This window comes from Euleptes europaea, chromosome 17 (genome assembly GCF_029931775.1).
Source record: "Euleptes europaea isolate rEulEur1 chromosome 17, rEulEur1.hap1, whole genome shotgun sequence".
Classification (NCBI taxonomy): Eukaryota; Metazoa; Chordata; class Lepidosauria; order Squamata; family Sphaerodactylidae; genus Euleptes; species Euleptes europaea.
The window spans coordinates 18,913,831-18,932,149 of NC_079328.1; the positions used below are offsets into that span (position 1 = coordinate 18,913,831).

An 18,319-nucleotide genomic window follows, 5' to 3' on the forward strand; every position below is an offset into this window, starting at 1 on the left:
CCTTTTTATTTTTGCAAATATATGCCAGCTTTTAGCTGGCGTATCTCCCGTGCAACCCTGTGACTGTTGCACGGGTTTTTGGCGCTGGGCAGCTGTGCTGAAACCTCTTTAGGAGGCAACGCTGGTGGTTTGCCTCCTAAGCCCGGCGCGGGCATTCCTTTCAGGAATGCGCTGTTATGGACACAACCTGACATGAATCTGACTGTGCTGGATCTGGAGGACTTTTTCTTCTGGCTGCTATTTTTCTTACCAATTAAAAGGGGGTTAAAATCCAAACATATAGGGCATTTACGCATGGGAGGTTTTGGCTTGGATTTGCCACTCTCTAGATGCACTTTTCCCATCCAAATTCCCCAAACTCAACAATAAGTCCCCATGCAGAGCTTTGAGAATTCAGATGGGGAAAATGTGCATCTAGAGAGTGGCAAATCCCATGCGTAAATGGCAAGTAATTGTTTTTATAAATAAAGTGTGTTTAAAACAAAGATACACAAAAGCAAGTCTTCAAGTGATCTTTCCTTTGAAGGACACCAGCCATGAAAAAGACTGTCCTGAATTTCTTCCTAATCAGGGTAGGGGGAGGGAAAAATAGGAAAAAGTTAACCCCCCCCCCAAAAAAAACCCCACCATCTAAATGGCTGTGAATTGGAAATGTGTGCTGTTATTTTGGTAAACATGAGTCAGGGAGTGTGCTTGGTCAAATTCTCTGTGAAGGTTATGAGACACAGCTGCACAATTCACAAGGGAGGACAAATGAGTACAGTAAACTCTGCTTACAACTGACACATTCCCTGCCAAGCTTTTGTCATTAAAATTTAGAAGGATGGAGAAGTGACAAGGGCGTGCATGTCAAAGGAGAAGAAATAAACTGGGGATTATTTAGAAAGTCTGAAGTCGTTCTGAAGTTGGCTGGAGCCCCTTGTGTACACCAGGGCAGATTCAGTGTTTATTCCAATTCATTTTGTTGTCAGGAAACAGAGAGAATTTTATTAAAGGAAGCCCAGTGTCAAAGTCAACAGGGAAAACTTCACTTTGGCTGGCTGTGGTAGGTCCTGAACCTTGAGGCCATAAAAGCAGCCATTACTGCGAACATTTCATCATTTTGGGGGAGTTTGTTTAACTAGCCTGCTCAGCAGGATATACTGTGGCTCAGGCAGTCATTCTATTTTGATTTTGAGTGCGCTCGTTTATCCTCTCACAGGACGCACAGATCATCAGAAAGTACATTAATGTGCCATTCCGGCAATAATTCCGGAGAAGTGTGGGCTTTCATTTACTGTGGGCGATACGGCATTTTTGGCTTTTTAAAAACCAGCTAGCAAGAATGACAGATAAGTAAGCAAAACCAGGTCATCCTACAACGGCGGACGTCCTGCCACTTGACTCAGCGATGTCTGAAGCTTTCATCCTGACTAAGGAGCCCTTTTCGAATTTAAGTGGCTCTCCTGCCATCAGCTGGAGTCTTAACAATACAGGTCAGTATTTAGGCTCTTAATTCATGTACCTCTCTCACCGCCATTATAATGGCATTCAAAATCAGGTCATGTATAAGTTGCCTGTGCAACAAACCAATCAAGCCGGAAAAAACCAAGCCAATAACTTCAAAACTCTTTGCTTTTAATCCATGGCAAGCACCAGTAAGGTCACAGGGATTCTGATGGTAACCACCAATAAGGTCACAGGGATTCTGAAAAAAAGAATGGCCCTTGGGGCTTTAAAAGTCACAAGCATTGTGCATTTTCCATCTTTGTTCACAGGGTCTTCACATCACCCTCCTTTGCCATCTCCTGCCAAAGAAATGAACCATGCAGAACAACTGCTACCACCCACTGTCTAGCATCACTTCACAATGCATCAGACATGTAAGTTCACTGCTACCTACAACCCATGCAGATGATCTGCAAGACTGGGGAAAGAATGCAGTTGTGCCCGGGTGAGAGAGCAGGGAAAATGCGTTAATCCCTGTTGGGAGTCCAGCGTCATGAACATAATTCCTCCCCATAACAACTTCTTTTCTTAGACCTAATTCCATGGTCTTCCCTTAACTGCTATTAAGCTGTTAGCACTGATGTTGACCACACTAAAGCCTAACTGGGGATTTTTCATGCACAAGGCAGGATTATCCCTGAAGAAAGGGAGATGAAACTAGATGTATATGGTTTCTGGAAAAATTAAAGTAGAGGGAAAATTAAAATAAAAAAGTAGAGGGAAAATTAAAATAAAAAAGGGGAAAAATTGAAACATAAGCAATATTTTTGTATCATGTATAAATTTATTTTTGCATTAACATAGAAGGCATCATTCATAACTTAATTAGCATATAAAATAGTACGATTTGGTGTATTTATGAAATGTTAAAAATGTAAAAAAACGTAAAATTTTGTAATTGCAAAATTACAAATATACCCAATATTAGACAGACACACACACACACACACACACACACACACACACACACACAGAGAGAGAGAGAGAGAGAGAGAGAGAGAGATGCAAACTGCTGCACCTTAAGCACATGTATCATAATTTTTGCAGTCAGAAAAGTAGGAAAAAATAAATGTTGAAAATAGGAAATAAATTCAGTAGACAACTAAAAAGTATATTATATATACTTTAAGTATTTGATTACAGCACAAGAACTTTAGGAACACATTGTTACATCTAATCCTGAACTGGGTTCAGAGTGTTGATCAAAAAATCCACACAATGGGGCCAGGGACAGACAGAGGGGTTGTTTCTACAAATTGAGGGAAGACCCAGGTAGGTAGACAAATCTGAAATATTTTTTTAAAAACTGAGGGGGGTTTAAACCCCCAAAATAACAGCTTCTGTAGCTTTAAGACATGCATGTCCACTAATATTTCACAGGACTACGTTCTGAGATATTGGTTGCAATTTGTTGAGCCTTCCAAGTCTTGGTTTCTATTACTAAAAATCAAGGATGGGGAAGAGACCTAAGCAGGTAAAAGAGGTACGGAAGGAAGGGGAGAGGAGAACCTGGTGGGGAAGAAACCAGAAAAAATGGGTAGTTAAGTAGGTAGGAGGGAAGAAAAGGCAACAGATTTGTTGATGGGTGGAACAGAAAGAAGCAGAGAAAGGGGACAGGCTGTGGAGGCTTGTCAGGGGCATAGAAAGAGGAAATAGCAGTGGAGGGGTTATGAGGTGCCCCCGTGAGTTTTTGCCCCCTCCCTTTTTAGTGTATATTATTCCAGCATAGTCAATTATAGTTTGAGATGCTGAAGAGAATAAGAAGCTCCATAACAAGGGAGATGCTTAGCATACACTTGTTCTGTTTACACTGAAACGTTTCACCTCTTTAATGAAGACAGCCGATCCTTGCTGTTGAGTGGCTTCTAAGTTGTCTTTGCTGAAGCCTGACAACTGTACTGGTGTGATCATCTGGCACATTTCGACAAACAGCCTCTCTTACTGCAATCTGGGTCACACCACTTGGCAAGTGTCAATGCCCTCTGTGATGCCAGGACAGCTACCCAAGCAGCTAATTGGCAATATTAAATGAAAATAAACCATACATCTTCTAAACTGACCGAGACCTGGAAATAATGATTTCTCTCTGGCCTCAAGAGTGACCTGTTGGCACAACTGTGCACAAGAGTGGTGCTTACCCTTTTCTGCTCCTTGATATATTCCATTAGCTCGTCCCTTGCTTGCCTCACAGCTTCTTCGACAGCTTTTTCACTTTTCTTTTGCTCCTCTATGATTGCTGCCTTTATAGTCTCCTATGGTAAAAATCAAGAATACTGGAGATTAATATTACATGTATATTTGAGTTCAGAATTCCAGAAAGATGGAACACACAGATATATCTTTTCCTCCCCACAGAACACAGCCTCAGCAGAATGCTGCTTTGGTCATCAGACTGCAGAGTCTGCTCTCTGCTTCCAATACTGGTCAGGGATTATTTTAAAAACCCTCTAAAATTATAACAAATTATTTTATTTATTTATTTACATTTCTACTCCAGCCAGAGGCTAGGCTTATAACTGTAGATGTATTCTCTAATGATATCTAATTTAGATGTTCCATGAAAACAAAGCTACAGCTGCCTTGGGCAGGTTCCTGGAGAGGCAAAATACATTTTTCTAAACAAATAAATAAAAGGGGGGCCATCTTTTACATATACGAATACCTGAATCCTTTGCATTTTGAGTCCTACTTAGAACTCAGTAAACCGAACCCACTAAACATACGCAGATCTGGCACCTGCTAATTTGCCTTTTGATGAAGAATTAGGAACCTGGATCTTCCCAGTTATGCTAGAAGTTTTTTTTAAAACAACACACAGTAAATATGTTGTTGCGAATGAAGAGTTTCTAAGAAGCCAGGGGACAAAAGCCAAGTCACCTGTGGGTTATATAGGCCACAGTATTTCTCAATGTCTCCTGAAAAATAAACAAATACCTTTGTTTTGCAACACATGGTTATTACCTCATTACTGGCTTTACAGCAGCATTATAATCTAGAGGTTTCATGTACTGGCAAGAAGATTCACAATTTACCATAATCGTAAATAATTTAAAGAGGCATCAAAATATTTAACGAACGGCTCCAAATATTGCTTTCCCCCAGGATCCACTTCACTAAAACTGGATTCAGATCCCCAGTGAACACCAATCGGTAGGCTGGGTTCAGCAATTCATGGGCACAAAGGCATAGATCTTTCCTTTTTTTGTCTCTCCCCTGAAACGTTGATTCTTGGGAGTCATTGAACCACATGGACTATCAGTCATACAGGTCCAGGGCTGCACTGAATTGGGGAAAAGGGGCCAAGTCACCCCTCCTACTGCCTTCTCAGCAGAGCTATGCTAATGGAGGAGGGAGGGGAGGGTTATTTTGCCCCTTCAGTGCAGACCCTGAGTACAGATGGCTCTTTATTTACAGTATAATCGTTCATAGTACATGTGTCTGTTATTTATTTACAGAAGGTCGTTGACAATTAGAAGGAGAACATTATGGAACAATCGTAAAACTGATTGAAAACCAAAGTTATACATATATAACAATACAGACCTGGAAATTAAAACATAGAGCAGGAAAGAGAGGCTGCTGAGGGAGCTCAAACAAAAAGGTTTTTATCTGCTGGCTGAAGATAGTGATAGAAGAGGACAGACTGGGGGGGGGGGTGCATTTGGATATGCTGAACCGAAAAAACCTCCCAGCTATCCAGATGAAGGTGAAAAGCCAAAATCCGAATTTCCTGCCTTGGCTGGTTTCCAGAACAACAGGAGGGAAGAGGAGAGGAATCTTGAAGGGACAAATGGGAGAGCTCGCTGGAGCATTCCTATTTGGCCAGTTTGCCTAGAGCCCCCCATCTTCCATTGGAAACAACTGACAACTCCTTTGGATAGACGGGGCATCGCCTTTGGGAGCCCATACAATTGGACCCCTGACTTAAACTTCCCCAAACTTGGGAGTTCTTCTAAGGAGAGACACCTGCAGCTATGGTGCAAATTTGGTGCCTCTACCTTGAAAAACAGCCTCCCCAGAGCCCCCCCCCCAAACAAAATTTCCCCATAACTTCAATAGAGCTGAAAATTTTCAGAAATCCGAAAAAAACTCATTTACCAGTATGGGTATTTAGCTTTTTTCAACTTGTCAAAAATTTTCAGGTCCAATAAACTCAGATCAGAAAAATACTGGGAAAAAAATGGTAAACACCTCTAGAGGACAGACAAATATCCCTGGGGAGGAATTCCGCAATGTTGGTGCCAAAACCAAGAAGGCCCTCTTCTGGATCGCCTAACCTCAGAAGGCAGAGTACCTGAAGTAGGATCTCAGAAGACAAAAGAGTTGGATAGGTTAACATGGAAGTAGGCAATCCCTTAAGGCATGCTGATCCCAAACCAGGTAGGACCCAAAGGTCAGTGCCTGCACCTTGAATTGGGCCCAGAGATAAACTGTGAGCCAGTGTAGATGAAACAAGACTAGAGTGGTATGGTCCCTATGACCAATTCCAGTCGGCATGTTGGCTGCAGCATTCTGTACAAATTTAAGTTTCTGAACCCTTTTCAAGAGCATTCCCGTGTGGAGTGCCATTAGACTTTGCATTCCCATGACCCAGGAATCAACTTTCCTGGAAACAGAAAGGACTGCTGGGGAAAGGGAAACAAAATCCACAACCCCATTATGAATGGATTACTGGGGCTAACCCACTGATTACCTGCATTTTTACACATAGAGCTGTTCTGGTACCTCCATTTAGGGGGACTGTGTACACAGCAATGATGAGCATAATTGTAGCAGTCTTCTTCTGAAACTCTATAATCATCCATGAATATCCTTTGTATGGAGGTGCAGGTTCTCTCAGAAAGCTCCACAGAGTGTGTTTGCCAGGCAATTAGCCTGTAAGCTTCCAATATTCTTACATGGGAGTTGCCATTATGTTTGAACCAAAGCATAACTGAAGTAACCGTCCAAACAACCCTGTGTCTAGAAATGCAGGGGTCCACTGGCCCATAGTGAAGAAAGACTGACAAACCTAGTAATGAAATGACCTGTTGATAGTTAGGCTTAAGGCAGTTGCTCAAGGACAGGAGAAACTGTGAACACAGGGTTGGATCCAACCAACTTTTTTGTGAGTGAAAAATTAAGAGGAGTCCCCTTTCATGACCAAAAAAGGCATTGCTGGGGATCATGAGGCCAACATCCACAAAAGCCATATCAGGACAAGGAGGGGAACTGTGCGTGATTGAGTGAAAAAGTTGTCTAGATCCAACCTTTTTAATGGAAGGTTTAATGAACATGTATTACAATTTAATATCCAACTCTAAATAATGAGTATAAAAATGATGCAGATTTTAACATTCAACATTCTCAGCATCGTTCTTTCTTGCCCTTTTTATGATGTAGGGAGTAAATAACATTTCCTCAAGTTATTGTACGCCTCTTCCACAAAGCTGTGTCCTAAATTAAACTGTGTAATCTCTGGAATTCACTAATGGGCAGACTGGACTGAGAATCCTCAATCATAAGCAGGTTCCAAATATTACAAAGATACATAAAACTGTAGTTCATAAGGTCAGATATAAGACACTATTTCAGGCATTTAAGTGAATGACACAAGAAACACTCAAAGAATGCAGGCAACGAGAAGTGCTTGCAACAGAATTAAGCTGATAATTGAGTTACACAAGGGACCAGCCAGACTGATTTGATTCTTTGAAAGGATCAGATAGAAACAAGTTATCTCAAACATACACTGCTGAACTACTGTCAAAGCTCTGCTCACAACCTGAGTTCGATCCTGACAGAAGTTGGCTTCAGGTAGCCGGCTCAAGGTTGACTCAGCCTTCCATCCTTCCGAGGTTGGTAAAATGAGCACCCAGCTTGCTGGGGGTAAAGTGTAGATGACTGGGGAAAGCAATGGCAAACCACCCTGTAAACATTGTCTGCCTTGTAAACATCATGATGTGACATCACCCCATGGGTCAGTAATGACCTGGTGCTTGAAGAGGGGACTACCTTAACCTTAACCCAATGTACTTTGTTCAGACATGGCTAATGGTTGAATGCGATTGATTTTTTTAATGGCTTAACAAAAATAAAGCAATATAATGGCAGGTATTTCTTTCCCACTCAGTGCCAGTAAAAAAAGCACACTTTCTTTTCCCAGAGTGACTTTTAGAGATCAACAGGCTACAGAAATCTTCCAACTGTTTTCCGGCCTGCCACATATAGTATATTATAGCTCTAGTATATTTTTCCCACCCACTCTTCCAAGGAGCTCAGAGTGGCAGACATGGGGTCCCCATTTTATCCCCACAACAGCCCTCTGAGGTGGGTTACACTCACAGTGACTGGCCACCCTGTGAGTGCCAAGGCTGAATGGATTTAAAAGATACACACACACACACACACACACACACACACATATATATATATATATACACACACACACACACACACACACACATATATATATATAATATATATATATCTTATTTAAAATAGAGTCCATCCCCTGAACATTCAGATTTCCAGTATCCATGCTGACTTACATTGTGTGTGTTTAAAGTGCTGTCAAGTCACAAGCCCATAGAGTTTTCCAGGCAAGAGACCAACAGAGATGGTTTGCAGAACCTTAATACTGCTGAAAGTTTGAGCTGTAAAAACCAAACACATCCCCTCAATGCCTAGATTTCCAATATTCATAATTATATAGATTACTATAACCTTAATAGACTAAAATTTGAGTTGTACAGATCTCAGAAGCTGAGCAGGGTCGGCCCTGGTTAGTATTTGGATGGGAGACCTCCAAGGAATACAGGGGTCCTGACGAAGGCAGACAATGGAAAACCACCTCTGAATGTCTCTTGTCTTGAAAGCCCTAAGGGGTTGCCATAACTCAGCTGTGACTTGAAGGCACAAAAACAAAACAAAACAAGAATGTGCGTTCAAAAACTATGCACTGTTTCAGTGAACACGATTGCTTTTGCATATGGCTAGTCTGAAAAGAGGTGTAAAGTCTGCATAAAAAGTAAATTAAGCATGTGCCACTTCTGAAATTTCAGAAATTCTCTCTGATCAGTAAAACACAGATGGCGCAAAACAGCAGGCACAGCCAATCTGCAGAAAAGTTACGAAATGAAACAACAGACTGAAATGTGTCCCCCTTTTAATTTCAAGCTACTAACTACTACACTGATATTATTGTAGTCAACTAGAGATCTACAACAAGCTCATGTACATAGCTGCCCCTGATTCTAATACAGGGCTAAAACATGGAGACACAGATGGCATACAGAAAAAGCCAAAATGGCAAAGAACCAGAAACTAAGAATGAAATATAGATGAAAGCTGTTTTTTTAAATCTAAAAATAGAAATGTCAAGACATTAAATGGCAAATTAGCTCTGAAGTTAATCTCAAAAGTGTACAGTTCGAGAATAAGCCCAATCTGATCTAACACATGGAAATCTGGCATGTATCAAATAGAGGAAGGCTACATACAAACACATGAGCACATGAAGCTGCCATACATTGAATCAGACCATCAGTCCATCAAAGTCAGTATTGGCAGCAGCTGTCTTAGCTAGAGGTATTTCACATAACCTACTACTAGGTTTGCCAGCTCCAGGTTGGGAAATACCTGAAGATTTTGGGGGTGGAGCTTGAGGGTGGAGTTTGGAGAAGGGAGGGACTTCAATGCCATAGAGTCCAATCACCAAAACATCAATTTTCTCCAGGTGAACTAATCTCTGATTGGCTGGAGATCAGTTTTAATAGCGGGAGATCTCCAGCTACCGCCAGGAGGTTGGCAACCCTACCTACTATTAGGGTTATCAGCTTCAGGTTAGGAAATACCTGGAGATTTTGGGGGTGGAGCCTGAGGGCTGGGTTTGGGGGAGGGGAGGGACTTTAATAAGGTATAATGCCATAGGGTCCACCTTCCAAAGCGGCCATTTTCTCCAGGGGAACTGATCTCTGTCACCATAAGATCAGCTGTAATAGCAGGAGGTCTCCAGCCACTACTTGGAGGTTGGCAGCCCTACCTACTATTAGTTTTTTTTTTTTACTGGAGATGTCAGAGATTGGGACCTTCTATATGCCAAGCAGATGCTCTACCACTGAGCCACAGCCCCGCCCCACAATGTTAGTTATATGAAACAACCATTTATAAGGGAGCAGTGGCCTTGGCCTCTGGAATATTCATTTGTGCTCACTTTGGTCAGAGATTTTGTATTCAAGAACTATGAAGCACAATTACTCACAAAAGTCTTATCCACTTATCTCAAAGTCCCACTGAACTCAAATTCAAATTTATTAATACAGTCGACTGACCAATCACATGCCAACACATCAAAATTTCCAGACTCAATAGTTTTGCACCGCAGAATGACAGACTGCCTGTACATATAAAGGTGTAAGATCAATAAAAACCACCCCTGGTTAAAATTATCATAAAATTGATAAAATTGTAATATATTCTAACAATCATTCTCTAATAAAGTTTTGCGTATTTTAATAGCAACATCGCAGAACTTAGCAGTTTGGAGCATAAGCTGAGGATCTTCTCCTAATAGGAGCTTCTTTGCTAAAAGCTCAACTGACTCTTCAGGGAATTTACTGAACTCAGTGGAGCTTACTTTTGAGTAAACGGGCTCGTCACACAATGCACAGTTAAATTGTGGAAGTCCCTGCCCCAGGATGTAGTGATGGCTGCCAACCTGGAAGGCTTTAAGAAGGGAGTGAACATGTTCATGGAAGAGAGGGCTATTCGTAGCTACTAGTAAAAATGGATACTAGTCATGATGCATACTTATTCTCTCCAGGATCAGAGGAGTATGCTTATTATATTAGGTGCCATAGAACATAGGCAGGATTATTCTGCTGCAGTCGTCTTGTTTGTGGGCTTCCTAGAGGCACCTGGTTGGCCACTGTGTGAACAGACTGCTGGACTTGATGGGCCTTGGTCTGATCCAGCATGGCTTTTCTTATGTTCACCTAGGCTGCAAACTCACATATTTTCCATTCTTTGAAACCTGCTTCCAGGATTAAGAAAATCTAGATTTTATATTAAATAGGCGGGATAATGATTTTTTAAGCATAAACCAATAAAAAGTGGTCTCTGTTGTTTATTGCTGATTTTATCCTTTTCAGATGATGGCCTCCACAAATGGTCCCAGTTAAAAAGAATCAAGTTAAAGGAAGAATCCTCAAAGGATTTATTCTGACATTTACTATATATATGACTTGGCCTGTGCATTAAAAGAGCTATGTCAAATATAAACAAGATGCTAAAGATAGAACAAAAACAGTGGAACGCTGCCAGCACACCATCCGGCCCGCGCAGCATGCAGCTTCCATACCAATGACATTTCAGCATGTGGTACAAAGATCATAAAGCCACTGAGGAAACACAAGCATTTTGCTGTAATCAGAACTCTACTTTCGTTAGGAAGTCATGCTTCTTTCACTCATATTACATTCCCCCAAAAAAGAGGCAGCTATGCAAAGGCTTTCCTTTGAATAAAATAGTTCTCCTTTATAATTTGCGCTTTCCCACCTGGATAACATATGTCTGAAATGGAAATCCCAGCATACCTTGCTCAAGGAAACAAACAGTCTTTTTGGATTTACTTATACTATACATCTGCTGCAGATACTGCTTTTAGAAAAGTTCAATATTCCCCTGGCAATACAATATCATTTATCTCTGTCATATTTATGTCTCCCCACAGAACAATATTTCCAATTTATTAAGTTACTTGGCAAACAGAAGCACAGACACCTCAAGCCACCGAAACAGGAAATTTCATTATGCACGACAGCTGATAGATGTACCTTGGGGTTGCTGTACTGTATTAACAGCCTAGCACCCCAATTGTGAGCTCACTTCACTTTGAAATTCTATGGTTTTGATTTGGCTTTCCTTCCCTGTGAGTGTGCTCCAACCTAAGTCTTCTCCATGGTTTAAATTAATAAAAAAAGACCATCTCAAAACCAAATATCTAGTTGACATCTCAGTGCAAAAGCTCAGAATGGCTTTCACATCCCTGCACTTTCAAACAATGCAAACTGCAATATTGGATGATATAATAAAGTACCACTAGCATAATGTATTTGCATTTGTGGTTCTTCTGTAGAGGATTTATCCCATTATATTTTAGCTTGTCTTATGCAATACCTAGGGGAAAATTCCTTTGCACCATATTAACTGGGTTAAACTCGTTTCCTGATTCCAATAAATTAGAATTTTTATTGTCAGATATTGTCATTCATCACTAACAGGCTGTCACTTTTTGTTCTAGCAGCTAGAAAGAGCCAAACTGATGCCAAAGAATGTAACTCGCCAAAACTGATGGCCAGTTAGGATATATTTTAGTTATATTGTATTTTATCAGAATTTATATGGCATTTTGTATTTTATCTTTATTGTATAATTTTATAGTTTAATGTACCTTGTAATGGCCTTTGGTTATCTACAAATAAAATATTTACTTACTTACTTAATCTTAAGCCATTCATACTTCTGTCTTCTAACGTACATGTCTTAGATATCCAGAGAAGCCAGTGATCAGCCAACTCACTTCTCATACCATTTCCAGAGCAACTGACTACCTAGCCATTCTTAGATCTAATTCTCATTGAATCTCATTGAATGTGAAGAAGTATGCTGAGACTCACGAAAGCTCATACCCTGCCAGAAATTTTGTTAGCTTTTAAGGTGCTGCTGGACTCTTGCTCTTTTCTACAGCTACAGACAAACATGGCTACCCATTGTAATCTATCTCACTGAGGTAGTAATCCTATGACTGGACTCTGCCACTTCAGACTGTAGATAATGGGATGGTACTATGAAGCTATGGTCCCACTGCTTCTAATGGGATAGAGATGTGACAGAGAAGAAGAAGAAAAGCCAATGCCCTAAATGGGCAATATTTTCCAAGTGCGAGATCTCCAGTGCACACATGGAATTTTCCCATCTGAAACAGCTTAAGCATTCGTTTTAAAAAGAGGGGCTGCTAATGTGTCGTGTTTCTGATTTGTGTATTAGTTGGGCTTCCTCCACTAAAGGGATTAAGGAACTCCCAAGGGAGCATATGATCCACCTGACTCTCTCGATCATGGCACATGTGTAGTAGTATGCTGCATTTCAGAAACCCTCCCAGAAAATGGGCACACGGGCAACTTTGCCACTTAACTAGCATCCTGACACAGCTGAGGCAGTCAATGTGTGGGGTCAACCAACCAGAAGGTCAAATGTGCTAACCTGACTGTTTTGCCTGTGCTCTTGCATTGCATCCTCCACTGCTTGAGCAATCTTTTCGCGATCTTTGCTTCGCTCCAGTTGCCACCGCTCCTTTTCTTCTGCATGAAGCTTTTCCATATTTTCCCTTTCTTCTTTCACCGCTATCAGAACGGCAGCTTGCACGTTTTCTTTTTCAATCTTTGTAACAAATAGGAGCAGCAAAATTAAAAACAGGTAACAGCAGTTAAAACCATTTACAGCCCAAATGTATGCTTACTTACTTGGACATAAGGCCGGCTCTGTGAACAGAATTGCAGCTTTACTTACTACTTCTGGATACAATTTACTAACACCCTCTGGATACAATTTATCCACTTCACCATTTTAAAATTGATACTGACTGAAAAGGCCAACGTCTCGGAAGGCTTCAGGTAGACTTGAAACTACTAGCCATCACTATAGGGTTGCCATCCTCCAGGTACTAGGCTGGAGATCTCCTGCTATTACAACTGATCTCCAGCTGATAGAGATCAGTTCACCTGGAGAAAATGGCCGCTTTGGCAGCTGGACTCTATGGCATTGAAGTCCCTCCCCTCCCCAAACCCGCCCTCCGCAAGCTCTGCCCCCAAAAATCTCCAGGTATTTCCCAACTCGGAGCTGGCAACCCTACATCGCTATTTTCTTAATTGGAAGGGACACAAATAAATAAAGAGGGCGGAAGTACAGTCGCTGAACAGTACCAAGTAGATCCAAGACATTATTGATGCTATTAAAAGGATAACTATTCCTTGCAGTTTGCAACAGCTATTAATTTTCCACGACGGAGACTTGCTTGTAAAAAACAGGCCTCTCCTCTGAATGGCTGCAGCCTGTCCTGAGCGGCTTCTGCCTGAGCCAACCTGTCATACAAATGGGCCGACAGAGGCGATTAAACTTTGTGTTGTCAAGTAAAAAAAAAGTTTGTGAGAAGAGGCCATTCGTTTTATTTTCGGCTGTTTCTGAAAACCGAGTTGTTTTGTCAGTGTTATTTTCCAATAACGTGCTTGTTTAGCCGGAGTTAAATTACTTGCCACCCAAGCCTTCTGGCTTTTGTGCCACGATGTCAGCTGTCAATGCCAGCTAAAATTACTGGAAGGATAAATGAAAAACATAAACTTTTAACTGCTGTTTTCTTGTTCAATCCGGCATTTACTTTGCAGTTCTTATCGTATCCCTGGTATATATATGAGCAGCTACTCATTGTATCCTATCTGGGAACGTTGTAAATTATTGAACTTGTCTGTGCAACCATGTACTGGAGAATGAATATCCTTGTTTGGAAATTATAAGATATGAAATATTAATTCTACATGGTATGCTTCTTTTTTTCATCCCTATGGGAGATTATTACCACTTGCTTTGAAAGCTTGAATTGAAACAAGTGTACTTGTTAAGACTCAAACTAAACAGGACTGAGGAAGACTTGAAACTATCGTATCCATGTTTACCTTCTCTTCTTTTGAAGACTTCCAAACTGGATTGACTGTGACTGTTACTCTTTTGTAGACACTCACCTTTGGATTGATTGTTACTCTCTTGTAGACACTTACCTTGGATTGATAGTTACTGTATATTATGTGATGTTTGCTTATGCTTATTACACTTTTTGAGTATTTGGCTATAGTGATTTGTTCTGTACTTATTTTCTAACCTTAGGTACTAGTACAGAGGTGTTAATCTTTGATTACTTCTATGAGATTATGGCATGGTTTTTCACGGGCTAAAAATATGGTTGCCAGCCCCAAGATGGTGGCTGGGATTCTCCTGGGATTACCACTGATCTATAGTGGTATTATCAGAAAACCAAAGAGATCACCTAGAGAAAATGGCTGCTATGGAAGGTGGACTCTAATGGCACTATACCCCATTGAAGTCCCTCCCCAAACCCCTCCTTACTCAGGTTCTACCCCCCAAAAATCTCCAGATATTTCCTTACCCAGAGCTGGCAACACTAGCTAAAAACCGCTTCAGCAGACCATAGGATTGCCAGGTCCCTCTTCACTACTGGCAGGAGGTTTTTAGGGCGGAGCCTAAGGAGGGCGGGGTTTGGGGAGGGACTTCGATGCCATAGAGTCTAATTGCCAAAGCGGCCATTTTCTCCAGGTGAACTGATCTCTATTGGATGGAGATCAGTTGTAATAGCAGGAGATCTCCAGCTAGTACCTGGAGGTTGGCAACACTAGCAGACCATGAAGCATTATCCTTATTGAGCAACTATGCCTCCCACGCACAAATAGGGTGCCCAGCCTCCAGGTGGGGCCTGGAAATCTCCCAGATTTACGACTGATCTAGACAATAACTTCACCAAGAATGAAGCACAGAGGAAACTTTTAGCTTCTGGCAAAATGGGAAGAAATAAGGTTTATATGAGCAGTTCTATATTTCAGTTCTTTCCCAGGTGTACTTACGAATGGCTCATCTTTCAAATCACCTGACTCCTATGCTAAAAATCAAAAGCAACAATATTCAACACAGCCATCACAAACAGCTTTAAATTGGATTTCAGCAACTCTTTCAGTGCCAGAGGTACCTTTGCAGCTGTGGCCAGAGCCTCCTTATTGTTTTGCCTTTCATCTGCCATACATGTTTCCAGAATTTCCTGCAAAATAAAATATATAAAAGAGAAAATATACTCCCAAACTCTCAGTGAGTTTAAGATTCTTGGATCCTTGCTGTGATTTTAATTTTATTTTTTTACACATACTATGAAAGTTAAGACAGGGCATAATTAATTGAGGTAAATCCTTCTTGGAAACCTTAACTAGCCAGCAGAGAAAAAAATAAAATATTTTTGTACAGTGTGCTACTGTAATCAGTAAGGGCAAAGATCATGCAGGATCAAGCTTAGTCTCTCTAACATTGGTGTTTCTTGGTTGCCTCTCTCAGTGTAAGATAGAAAGAATACCACGTACACCAAAAAACTCCACATTTTGCTCTACCTTGGGTGATTATATTATTATGATTGTTTTTCCACTTCCACCATGGCCCTAGGCTAACATCTCAGGCATAGCATTTTCCTCTCCTTTACAAATTAACATCTCATTCACTGTTATAAGCTGTAAAATTAAGTTCTTTCTTCTAAGCAGCTGGAGAAACTCTTCTCCTTATGGCAGGGGTGTCAAACATAAGGCCCGCGGGCCAGATCCGGCCCTTGAGAGCTCTTAGCTGGCTCGCGAGGCAGCCACACACGCCCCGCTCAAGATTTGGGCTGGCGAGTCTGCTTGTGGGCTCACCAGCTGGGCCAGCCCCACTCCCCATTCCCAAGGTGTTAATGATCAAAGACTGCTAAATAAAAGAAAATACTGTAAGAGTGTTATTGTTTTAAGCATGTTTGTATTTTAAGTAAAAAAAAAAAATTATTAACTGGCTTTGCCTGTGTCTTCTGTAAAGTTTGTATCTCTGGTACCTGGCATTAAATTTTATGGTACACATGGCCTGGCCCGACGGCTCTTGCAACAAATGAGTTTGACACCCCTGCCTCATGCCACCAATAATCTAAGCACCCCAGGCATCATACAAAGTACCTTATATTCCTGCGATTGCTGCATCAAAGATTCTTCTATTTTTCCCTTTAACACTTCACGCTCCTTATTCAGAATATCAAGCAGCCTTTGATGCTGGGAAAGAAGACAACCACATGGATATGACTGACTACACAAGGGCATTATAGCAAACGAGAGCTTGTCAAAAACTAGTTTTATTCTTGTTCCTACGACTGAAGAAAAGCATGAATCTGGTTCTCTCTTCAGTGAGAACAGTAGTGACAGGTAGCTGCATGTTACATGACTTATACTAATCAATTACCATTTTTTCCCTGTAAACCACCCCCCACAAACTCTACCAAGGTAACTGGTCGTGCAAATTCTGAAAATTCTCTGGTAATATTAGTGTCTGTGTGTGTGTGTGTGTGTGTGTGTGTGTAAAGTGCTGTCAAGTCACAGCCGACTTACGGCGACCCCTTTTTGGGGGTTTTCATGGCAAGAGACTAATGGAGGTGGTTTGCCAGTGCCTTCCTCTGCACAGCAACCCTGGACTTCCTTGGTGGTCTCCCATCCAAATACTAACCAGGGCTGACCCTGCTTAGCTTCTGAGATCTGACGAGATCAGGCTAGCCTGGGCCATCCAGGTCAGGGCTAGGTACTTCCTAAAAGATAGCTTTCCCCCACTGTTCACCATGTGTTGATATTCACAGTTATGATACAGAAGGACAGAGGTTTAACTGCATACGAAGGAACTGGAAGACAATAATCAGTTCCCTGGCTGCCACATTCCTGCAATAACTGAAGGCAACTGAATTCTCCCTGGAGATGAGAGGCCATGGAGACAAGTTACCTGTACTTGCCAGGTAACACCAGCCATTTGCCAGCCCCTCAGGGGCTTGATTCAGTGCACTGAGTAAAATGATACCGCTGTTCGGCATGGGTGTTGAGTTTGCCTACTGCCGGTCATGACAATTACTGTGTCTTTTGGTGCAAAAAGGAATCCAGGAATAGCAAACAGGTTCTGCTGCTCAGATCAAACTCTGAAAAGTTAACTGTACAGATTTACAGTATAAGAGCAGAATTTGTTCTCAAATGCGGAGCTAGGACTGAAGAAGCGACATCAAAACCATTCCGTAAAATGGTTTTGCCAGACCCGCCTCCCAAGTAGTTTTCTCAGGGTTGATCTCTAAAGGAGGATCCCCCTCTCTGAACCACATTTAAAAAATAAATAAAAAAAAATCTCCAAATCTGTAGGGAGAAATTAAAGGAAGGTTTTATGTAAAACATTTTGGGAAATGGTTTGGTATGTAGAGACAGGAAACATTTGCTAAAATAATTTCAGACGGTTACTGAAGAATATGTATATGCATGGGCGGGGGAGAGAGACGCAACCTAACTTTGGAAAAAAGATTTGGAAAAGTATTCCTTAAAACTGTTTTCCACACTGACTTGAACTCGAAAAATGCCATTACAGTACTAAAATGCAAACCAGATACTGTATTTCTGTTAAAGACTCACAAATTTAGGTGTATAAGCTTTTGTGAACCAGTCTACTTGGTCAGAGGCACAAAGAGTACATTTGATTGGCAAATTATCCCAGCACATGTGCCTTACATTATACTGCAGAGATGTACTCTAACACACTGGTCTTGTGAACCTAGGTCTTCTCTCTTCTCAAATATTAGCCTCTGAGTTTTCCTGTTTGTGCCTCTTTTTGTGTGTTTATGCTTCTGCCAGCTGAATGCCACACTTTAAACTGGGAGCCAGAGGCATGTAGTGGTTAAGAGCGGTGGTTTGGAGTGGTGAGAAAGTCAGCATCTAAAAACCAACTCTTCTTCTTTATGCATCGGACGAAGGAGGCTCTGGATCATGAAAATGTATGCAACAATGCATTTGTTAATATTTCAAACGTCAGATTCTCTTTTTCCAGCTTCCTGCTCTCTAACACGGTTAAAAGGTAAAGGTAGCCCCCTGTGCAAGCATCGAGTCATTACAGACCCATGGGGTGATGTCACATCATGACTTACTAGGCAGACTATGTTGACGGGGTGGTTTGCCAGTGCCTTCCCCAGTCATCTTCCCTTTAC

General features: G+C 41.3%; 1 protein-coding gene across 1 annotated transcript in view; it reads right to left on the reverse strand.

Moving 5' to 3' along the window:
* Positions 1–18,319, reverse strand: part of CCDC91 (coiled-coil domain containing 91) — a 97,456-nt gene that overhangs the window by 12,970 nt on the left and 66,167 nt on the right. Inside the window, exons 8-11 of the mRNA XM_056862740.1 lie at positions 16,275–16,367; positions 15,281–15,349; positions 12,733–12,909; positions 3,627–3,740 (exon numbers count right to left, since the gene is read on the reverse strand). Of these exons, the coding sequence (XP_056718718.1) occupies positions 3,627–3,740; positions 12,733–12,909; positions 15,281–15,349; positions 16,275–16,367 (453 nt within the window). The remainder of the gene's footprint in view (positions 1–3,626; positions 3,741–12,732; positions 12,910–15,280; positions 15,350–16,274; positions 16,368–18,319) is intronic.